Raw genomic sequence first — 10,420 nt, forward strand, 5'->3', positions numbered from 1 at the left:
TCTGTCTCCTTCAGTCCATCAAACCCCCAAAAAGCCTGCAATGGTCCTCATGTGTCCTATTGGTTCTTATTAGCAGCTTGGCCACCATCCGTCTGCGTCGTAATCAAATTTGCCTGCGTAAGTGCTTCAGATTTGAGGTGATTTTTTTTAAGGTTCTCGGCCCTCGAGCGACATCCCTCAACACGGCCGTAATCTTATTTCGCGTCTGCTTTGTTTTTACTGGAAAAACATCAAAGTACATTCCGGATGGTCTGTTGGGGCGTCGGTGATCTTGGCCCCCCCAACCCGCTGCTACCAGCTAACGAGAATGGCCTGCATTGGAAATTAACTTAAGTGCTCCATAAAGGCACAAACAAGCCCCAAATACAAGATAATAGATGCATCATAAAATGCTGCTGGTTTACTTGGCAAGAGTCCAGATGGGATAGGAGCTAAAAACGATAATATCATATTTTGAACATAATGTTGGAGTAAAATAAAAGAAAAATATGATTGAAGTTTTTCTCAGATAATATTTGGGAAAAAGTAAAATATTCAATATGAAAGCGTAATTAAAACAAAAATGATAGTCTCAGGAAATTCTTTGAATACAAGTTACGTTTTGGAAGTGTTTGAGTAATTTTTATTTGAAGAAGGTATCGAGTTTTATTTCATTTCAGTGAGGCATCAATTTTATTTACATTTTTTCTTCATTTGAGAAAGACATTCAATGTTATTTGCATTACGTGTTAATTCCGCATTTTATTTATGAAAGAAATTGTTTTATTTGACTGTAGTGTTTATTAATCTGGGATTGGAGTTTAACCGGGTGTTGTGTTTAACTGGGGCTTATCCTCAGTAATTTTCATTTTTCGGCTCAAAAGGAATTTGCTTTGTTTTGCTCTGTCTGGCTTTTATTGCATATTTTTTTAAACCACCAATTGTAAAACTGCACTGACAGCTTCCAACTTCTCTTTACCTTTAGAATAGACAAACTTTGGACTGATAACCAATGCAACCAGTGCAATCACATGTTGAGCTGTCAATTGACCAGCCACATACTGGCAACATCTAGTGCTCATTGCTCAAGTTTTTACCCTAAAGTCATTCAAAACCTGTAATCCAGGTCACTCTCATGTACCTGTCGACGCTGATGGCGCATAGGTTGAAGATAGAGGCTGTGCACAGCATGACGTCCATGCTCATCAGGCCATCGCACACGCCGGTGCTCATAGTCCACACGCCTCCTTGGAACTGAAACACACACATACGTACATGCAGTCAATAGGATGCACACATGCCACTGCTTGGCCAATACATTCCCACGAAAGACAAAGCTTTTAACAACGAATGTACAATCTGTGTGGCATTTCTTCCATGAATTGTTTTTAAAATCTAATTAGTTTTTTCATTTTGTATTTTTTTTTGGGGGGGGGGGGGGGTTAAATAAAAAAATATATAATTCACATGTCTCTAATAAGGATACAAATATTATTTGAGCACATGATTGGAAATGTCATTCCCAGGGCAGTAAATCCTTTGTTTGAGTCATTTTAGTTACGCTCAGCCGAATTTAACATGTGCCAACATGACAGAAGTGTATTTCTCCCACGACACGAGAAGAAAAAGTTCAGGTTCATGTTATATGAGTGAAATATAACAAAAACATGTACTTCTGCGTTTGGCAAAACAATTTCCTCCAATTAGATCACAATGGAGGTACAATACAGTGCCTTGCAAAAGTATTCGGCCCCCTTGAACCTTGCAACCTTTCGCCACATTTCAGGCTTCAAACATAAAGATATAAAATTTTAATTTTTTGTCAAGAATCAACAACAAGTGGGACACAATCGTGAAGTGGAACAAAATTTATTGGATAATTTAAACTTTTTTAACAAATAAAAAACTGAAAACTGGGGCGTGCAATATTATTGGGCCCCCTTGCGCTAATACTTTGTAGCGCCACCTTTTGCTCCAATTACAGCTGCAAGTCGCTTGGGGTATGTTTCTATCAGTTTTGCACATCGAGAGACTGACATTCTTGCCCATTTTTCCTTGCAAAACAGCTCGAGCTCAGTGAGGTTGGATGGAGAGTGTTTGTGAACAGCAGTCTTCAGCTCTTTCCAAAGATTCTCGATTGGATTCAGGTCTGGACTCATTCTAACACCTGGATACGTTTATTTTTGAACCATTCCATTGTAGATTTGGCTTTATGTTTTGGATCATTGTCCTGTTGGAAGATAAATCTCCGTCCCAGTCTCAGGTCTTGTGCAGATACCAACAGGTTTTCTTCCAGAATGTTCCTGTATTTGGCTGCATCCATCTTCCCATCAATTTTAACCATCTTCCCTGTCCCTGCTGAAGAAAAGCAGGCCCAAACCATGATGCTGCCACCACCATGTTTGACAGTGGGGATGGTGTGTTCAGGGTGATGAGCTGTGTTGCTTTTACGCCAAACATATCGTTTTGCATTGTGGCCAAAAAGTTCAATTTTGGTTTCATCTGACCAGAGCACCTTCTTCCACATGTTTGGTGTGTCTCCCAGGTGGCTTGTGGCAAACTTTAAACGAGACTTTTTATGGATATCTTTGAAAAATGGCTTTCCCCTTGCCACTCTTCCATAAAGGCCAGATTTGTGCAGTGTACGACTGATTGTTGTCCTATGGACAGACTCTCCCACCTCAGCTGTAGATCTCTGCAGTTCATCCAGCGTGATCATGGGCCTCTTGGCTGCATCTCTGATCAGTTTTCTCCTTGTTTGAGAAGAAAGTTTGGAAGGACGGCCGGGTCTTGGTAGATTTGCAGTGGTCTGATGCTCCTTCCATTTCAATATGATGGCTTGCACAGTGCTCCTTGAGATGTTTAAAGCTTGGGAAATCTTTTTGTATCCAAATCCGGCTTTAAACTTCTCCACAACAGTATCTCGGACCTGCCTGGTGTGTTCCTTGGTTTTCATAATGCTCTCTGCACTTTAAAACAGAACCCTTAGACTACCACAGAGCAGGTGCATTTATACGGAGACTTGATTACACACAGGTGGATTCTATTTATCATCATCGGTCATTTAGGACAACATTGGATCATTCAGAGATCCTCACTGAACTTCTGGAGTGAGTTTGCTGCACTGAAAGTAAAGGGGCCGAATAATATTGCACGCCCCACTTTTCAGTTTTTTATTTGTTAAAAAAGTTTAAATTATCCAATAAATGTTGTTCCACTTCACGATTGTGTCCCACTTGTTGTTGATTCTTGACAAAAAAAAATTAAATTTCATATCTTTATGTTTGAAGCCTGAAATGTGGCGAAAGGTTGCAAGATTCAAGGGGGCCGAATACTTTTGCAAGGCACTGTATGTGTGCCTTCTTTTGAAGTCTTGAATCTTTTAAACGCTTGATATTTTTTTTAACCTCTTATTTGGAATTCAAATTTCTAATGTGAAAATGATCACAATAAAACTGGAAATCCATCACACTGTAACACAACATTTTTTTTCAGGTGTGGGTGCAATATCGGCTTCTGTGACGTGTTATAACCTTTTGATTGAATTCACCTCATGTTGAACCCATTGTGGGGAGTTTTGCTCAAGAGTGACTACAATTACTGCCTAAAATGACCGACTCATGGTCTTAATTTAGATGACTTCCCCAAAGTATATTTGCCAAGAAATTTATTTATTATTAAATTTATAAATTACCAGAATTTCTAAATAAACAAAAAAAAAAAAAAAAAAAAAGTATGTCGTAAATGACATGTTCGTGTTATGTTCATTGGTTAGGAAAAACAAACTTTTTTTTTTAACAGTTCTGTTGAGTCCGTTTTTATTTGTTCATTTATCCAAAACAGAGATTATGTCCCTAAAATGGGTCTATTTGACCCGTAACATAACATGAGAGTTAAAAGCTACTATAATTTGAAATTTAAATTTTAACATTAATGTAGTACTAGCCCCAATCCTTTACAATTAACCCTTTCAGGAACAGTGGTCAATGCAGTGGACAACTATTCAAAAGCTTCTGAAGTTAGCATGACTCATTCACTGCAAGCCTTGGTCATAGACTACGTATATGATGTGGTTGCTAGTAAAAGAGGGAAATTGATATTGAAAACACCGACTGATTGCAACAGACGTCCAATACATTTCAACTGGCAGCGGGTGGAAGCAATCAATGAATCTTTTTTTTTTTAAATTAATGTAAAATTAGAATTATTTGTATTTTGTATTACTCATGTATTACTTTTTGTTTTATGTAATTGTTTTTTATTACGAATTCAATAATTTATTTCACAAAATGGATCATTCAATTAATTTATTCTATTTTAATATTATATATATATTAGGGCTGTTATTATAAATTATCGCGTTAACGCGCAGTAATTAATTTTTTAAATTAATCACGTTAAAGTATTTGACGCAATTAACGCACATGTCCCGCTCAGACAGTATTCTGCCTTTTGGTAAGTTTTACAGCAAGGCTTTATGTGCTGTCTAACAGCGAACACTTGTGGTCGCGTTGCGACATGGTTTATTGTTTTCTTGCCAGTTCAATATGCTTGCACGACGTCTCGGGCTGACGCCTACGTTGTATTGTTGTGCTTATATGATCCTTGGACAAGATTTGTCTGTAAGTATGGTTGTTGTAAAGAATGTGCATATTATGTTAGTCAGCGAAATGTTATATTTTTTGTATGAGACGCTTTTTGTTTATGTTTAGTGAACCTGTATAGCGTGCTAAGCTAACGTTGTTGCTAATGCAATGCTTGTGTACTTTTTTTTGTAGTTTTACGAAGGTCTAAAGAGGACAATGGTTTGAGGCCATTTTATTAATAAATCAGATGAAAAAGGAAGAAGTCTGATTATTAAGGCGTCGTTCACTAGCTGTCTAGCTTTGGAAAAAGTAGACGCTTCGGAGTGAGGACAGCATAGACAGATTTAAATGACAGTAGAATGAAATGCCCACTACAGTCCTTATGTACCATATGTTGAATGTATACTGGACTGTCTCAGAAAATTAGAATACACAATATTCTAATTTTCTGAGACAGTCCTGTATATTGTTCTATGTAAAGGACGTCAGCCAAGGTCGGCCCCCCACATTTTTACCACGCCAAATCTGGTCCCCTTTGCAAAAAGTTTGGACACCCCTGCTTTAAATGGTGGATTAATGTACAGGACTGTCTCAGAAAATTAGAATATTGTGTATTCTAATTTTCTGAGACAGTCCAGTATATCCATTTTGTGTCTTATCTTTCCATTCCAACAATTTATTTTACAGAATATATATATAATTCACAGAAAAATATGGCATATTTTATAGATGGTTTGAATTGCGATTAATTGCGATTAATTAATTTTTAAGCTGTAATTAACTCGATTAAAAATTTTAATCGTTTGACAGCCCTAATACATTTTTTTAAAATTGTCTATCGCCAAAATATGTGTGGGCAACATTAATACTACAGTCATGGCCTCAGCGAAGCACTTTCGGGAGATGCTGCATTCATGTGTATCGGGAGACCCGAGTTCCCAAGTTGGAAAATCGTTCTAATGTGCTGTAAAGTCGCAATGTGCAAGAGCGTAGGTTTGCATAGGAACGGTAGGGACATAACACTACTAACTTTTCAGGATGCTCAAATTGTCCCCACCAACTCTTAAGCAACCTTATTTTCATTCTACACCCCTGAGCAAAAAGTATGGAATCACAATCATCTCGGACGAGTACTCACTCAGACATTTTATCATGTAGAACAAACTCAGATAAAAAGCTTGAAAAAATAATGAATTAGTTCAAAAGTGCAACTCTTTAGCATTCAGAAACACTAAAACAAATGAATTAAAAACATTGAGGTGGTCAGTAAATGTTAATTTTATAGAGCAAGTGCAGGGAAATGTACAGTATATGAAATCATGAGAAAAAAAGAAATAACAATCAAAACACATCTCTAGTATTTAGTAGCACCACCTCTGGCTTTTATGACAGCTTGCAGTCTCTGAGGCATGGCCTTGATGAGTGACAAACAGTATTCTTTATCAATTTGGTGCCAACTCTCTTTGATTGCAGTTGCCAGATCATCCTTGCAAGTCGGAGCCTTGCTGTGGACCATTTTTTTCAATTTCCACCACAGGTTATCAATAAGGTTGAGATCTGGGCTATTTGCAGGCCATGACATTGACTGGATGAGTCTTTCTCCAAGGAATGCTTTAACAGTTTTAGATCTGTGCCATTTGCCATTGCCTGATATGCAGCCCCATATCATCAAGGACTGAGGGATTTTTTATGTCTTCTTCAGGCAGTCATCTTTGTAATCTCGCTGGAACAGCACCAAACAAAAATTCCAGCATCATCACCTTGTCCAATGCAGATTCTTGACTCTTGACACCTTGTCCAATGCAGATTCTTGACTCTTGACAAGGTGATGATGCTGGAACTTTTATTTGGTGTTGTTCCAGTGGAAAAAAAAGCATGTTTATTTCATATTTGAAGCAGTGTTTTATGCTCCTGAATGAAATAGACCGCTTGGATGTGTGTGAAAGTGATTGTTTTATATATTCAATTTTTGAATCCCGCGCCATGAAAAAGAGTGACTTCCGGCTCCAGTCTCGGGTTTAGGACGAATATGAATGTGACGTCACCCGGGTCAGCATCTCACAATACAGCACTGCTTCGTAGCATGCAGATGGACTGCGGATTCAGCTGATTTTGCAGATTGATTTGTTTATTTTTCGTACCAAGCCAGCCAAACGGCTGCAGGCTGCTGTAACTGCACCAGGGAGAGGTGTGTGAGCCTTTTTGGGTTTCAGAAAGTACCCGTTCACCCCGAGATCAGCTAAAACAAGTGTGCAACAACTGTGGGACCATTGGACTTACAAGGAAGTGAGTAAACATTGTGTTTTGTATCATGACAAATGCTGGGATCATGGCACACGCTTTAATATGGAGGTGTCTTGCATTTTGTGGCTGACAATGCTCCTTGTCCGCAGAGAATGCCACTTGGCTGACGACCGGCGGTTTGTCGCACATACCCCCCCCCAGCCTGGAGAGCGCTATACCCGGCTTATTGCCCTCTTCGTGTACCCAGTGTTCTGTCAAATTTTCCACCCGATCAGAAATTGCAACTTTGTGTTAAATATGGCCGCGAATACAGCGATTACAAAGTAAACACTACAAACTTTCTTTAAATAAAGGAATATTTACTTATATTTGATCATGGACGGACATGTAGAAAAGTTCTCTTCAGACACATCCTGCCTTGTTAGCTGCACACAACAACTGCACGCCGCTCTCTCACTGTTTGTCTTCACTGTGTTTTTAAGCATTAATTTACACCATATTTGTGTTGACTATGTGGCAGCTGTGCGCTCCTCTGACGTCGGCCAGTTTAACCGGCGGTCATTCTCCATTTTCTTCTCCGGCAAACGAGCTTGCCTGTCCGCAGCAGGGGAACGACGAGCTGTAACTTGCTCGCCGCTGGGCAGGTTGCCGGCGAAGACAATCGACAACCCCGCCGCTGTGTGAAAAGATCCGGGGTAGTCTTGTGTGATTTTTCGCTTCGACACGCGAAAATAAGACTTTGAGACATCACTTAGTTCGAGTTAGCATGTCAGCTAGCTTTCACGCCTCCTGGTTTGTTTACGCTCTCCGAAGCTAGGACTGGGAAATGACAAAAGCCAGACTAACTCCAGTGGCATAAAATATTGTACGGAGGTGCCAAAAAGTCGACAGTTTTGACCATTATAGAGTAGTTTTGCCATGTCCTACTTAATAAATGCATTTTTATATTTCATATTCCATTTAGCACAAGACTGTGTCTTGTGGGTGTTTTATGGTACCACAGAGTAGCTTTTCCAATTTCGTTGTTTGCTCGGCTTGCAATGACAATAAAGGAATTGAATTGAAAAATACTTGGATAAGAAGAATATCTTGTAAAAATATTGTAGTAGATAGATTGAAACAATAACATTTTGCTGTTCTCTTCGTCGCATTTTCCTCATCCTGAATATCTCTCCTTCAATAGGCCAAATTATAAATCAGATGGACTCATGACCCTGCTGACGTCATCCTCCATTTGGGGATGCTAGAGCGCTGTAATGGCAGGCGTGGCTAAATGGCAGATTTAAAGACAAATTTCTCGTCATCTGTGCTTTGCCAAATTGTTGTATATAGTCGAATCGTCTCAAAATATGATTCTAATTTACATAATAATGCTATTTAAGACCTTTTTTTATACTGTCATACACACTTTAAAGAGCTATTTCTGATTTTTTATGACAGAGAAGTGCTGTAAAAAAATTTTTTTTGCTCATTCGCTGTGTCTCCCTGTGCCCCATTATTGTATTGGGTCTAGTAACACCCCAGCCATATTAATTGCAAAATATTGTCAATTTGTCCCAGCGCTGTAAATTCCAGACCTCTATTCTATATGAAAAAAAAATCAAGGGGAAAAAAACTATCATAATTCGTGCATGAACGTTTTAAGAATTCTGACGTAATTTCTTGACATTTTCGCACTTTTACTTTTTTTTTTAAATTCAAAGAACGTGTCTGCTCTTTCATGACATTTGCTTACATGGTCTTTTTTAAGAAAAAAAAAAGTTATTTGTTGTGTTAAAGTAATAATAGCCCCTCGTGCTCAATTAAGTAACATTTTATGAATTCTGTAAGGAATTAGTGAAAGTCACAATTGGTCAAATGATTATGAGTCGAGTGAACACGTCACCTCTGAATAGACGAAGAGCGGCAGCACAAGCACTGCCAGCAGCAGGTCGGCCACAGCCAAGCTGACGATAAAGTAGTTGGTGGTGGTCTTGAGGGCTTTCTCGGTCAGCACGCTGATACACACAAGCGCGTTGCCACCAATGATCACCACGATGAGCAGCACGCCCAAGACCAGAGCCGCCACGTTGTGCCCAGCCGCAAGAGGAGGAGATCCTACGGGAGTGGCGTTGCCCGTAATCTCCATCCTCGCCCCCTCCACCACGGTGGCGGCCCCTCTGCTGAGCCCCCCCGGGCTCTCATGAAGGACGGCACGGGTGGTTCTTGAGCGCCATGCCGGAAAGAAAGTGCTCCAGGAGTTCTTATCAGATGAGAAAACTTAGTAAAAATGTCCCTGTGAATTCCCTGGATAGTTGAAAATCATCATTATGACCAAAACAATTTGGGAAAAAAGCTCCTTCTCTACGTGTGCTGAGAGTGCCCTATGGAGGGTGCGCTCAAGTCGGGTGTTTGCCGCCGAGTCAGCCGCCGGCCACCCAGGGCATATTAGCCGATTAAAGCCTCTTAAGAGCAGTGATTTGCGGCTGTGTCCTTCAGCGGTTCAGCCCTTCAACTCACCTGCAAAACAAACCCGCGCTCGCGCACGCACTGACAGACAGGCACTCCGTGCGCATGCGCCCGTTTCAGAGGGAAGCCACAACTGCCAGCTACTGTCACGTGCTTTATACTTACATTTTTAGGCTTAGTTATTTTTCATTCACTTATTTCACCACATAATAAAATGTAGACCATACACTGACCATTTCATTAGCTACAAAAAAATAGAGCTTATTGAGTTTTAAAAGTCATATAAACGAAGAAGTGTCGTTTTTTAAAATAGTTGAATTTAAAAGTTCTGTTAACCAGGAAGTCGTGAGTTAATTTAATCAATCATGCTTTAGGGCATGGGCGGAGTTTGACTTTTGGGGCTGGGGGGGGCACAATATGTTGATGACCCCGAAACGCAGTGTCAGCAATAGAATTAACTTACAAGAATGTTTATAATAATAAGTTGACAATGAGCATTTTTTGTTTCCCATCATTCCTGAGGGGAATTCTATATCAGGCTGCTTAGGCAATACTTCTCGTCAACATCGTCATCCATTGAATATGGTACGCCCGCCGGTGTCGTGCCAATGTAGTTACCCCAGTCAAAAACCGAGCCATATGGAGGTAGATTTGTGTCTTTATTATTTAATTTTAAAAAAGTTGCTTCAATCAAAATATATACTTTCAACCTAAAAAAAGTCGCTTCAATTAAAAAAAAAAGTGTTTGAAAGCAAAAATAAATTTGAAACTCAAAAAACTAAAAAAAAAATGCACGTGAAAGCCATTTTTCTTTGTTTGATTGATTGATAATTTTTTTTTTTTTTTTTTTTTTTATTGAAGTAAGGCCACATTTTGTCTAGAACATTTTTGTCTTTATTATTCAAACAAAAAATAAGTGGCTTTAAAAATAAATATATTTTCCAAAAAAAAAAAAAAATCACCTCTATCAAAAAAAGAAAGTTTTTGAATGCGGAAAAATATTTTAGATGAAAATTTGCATTTGAACACTTAATTTTTCATTGAAAAAGTTTTCTTTGATTGAAGCAATCCTTTTTGTGTTTGGACCATATTATGGGTAGGACGTTTGTGTCTAAATCATTTAATCCCCAAATAAATGTGTCAATCAAAATAAATATTTTCAA

The 10,420-nt window shown here is 38.9% G+C and overlaps 1 protein-coding gene across 1 annotated transcript in view; it reads right to left on the minus strand.

Annotated features, from left to right (window-relative positions):
- The window catches only part of LOC130916695 (D(4) dopamine receptor-like), a 49,557-nt gene extending 40,262 nt beyond the window's left edge, over nt 1-9,295 (minus strand). The window contains exons 1-2 of the mRNA XM_057837593.1: nt 8,695-9,295; nt 1,121-1,233 (exon numbers count right to left, since the gene is read on the minus strand). Of these exons, the coding sequence (XP_057693576.1) occupies nt 1,121-1,233; nt 8,695-8,937 (356 nt within the window). The 5' untranslated portion in view covers nt 8,938-9,295. The remainder of the gene's footprint in view (nt 1-1,120; nt 1,234-8,694) is intronic.
- Between the last annotated feature and the right edge of the window lie 1,125 nt (nt 9,296-10,420).

This window comes from Corythoichthys intestinalis, chromosome 5, assembly GCF_030265065.1.
Source record: "Corythoichthys intestinalis isolate RoL2023-P3 chromosome 5, ASM3026506v1, whole genome shotgun sequence".
In the NCBI taxonomy this organism is placed as follows: Eukaryota; Metazoa; Chordata; class Actinopteri; order Syngnathiformes; family Syngnathidae; genus Corythoichthys; species Corythoichthys intestinalis.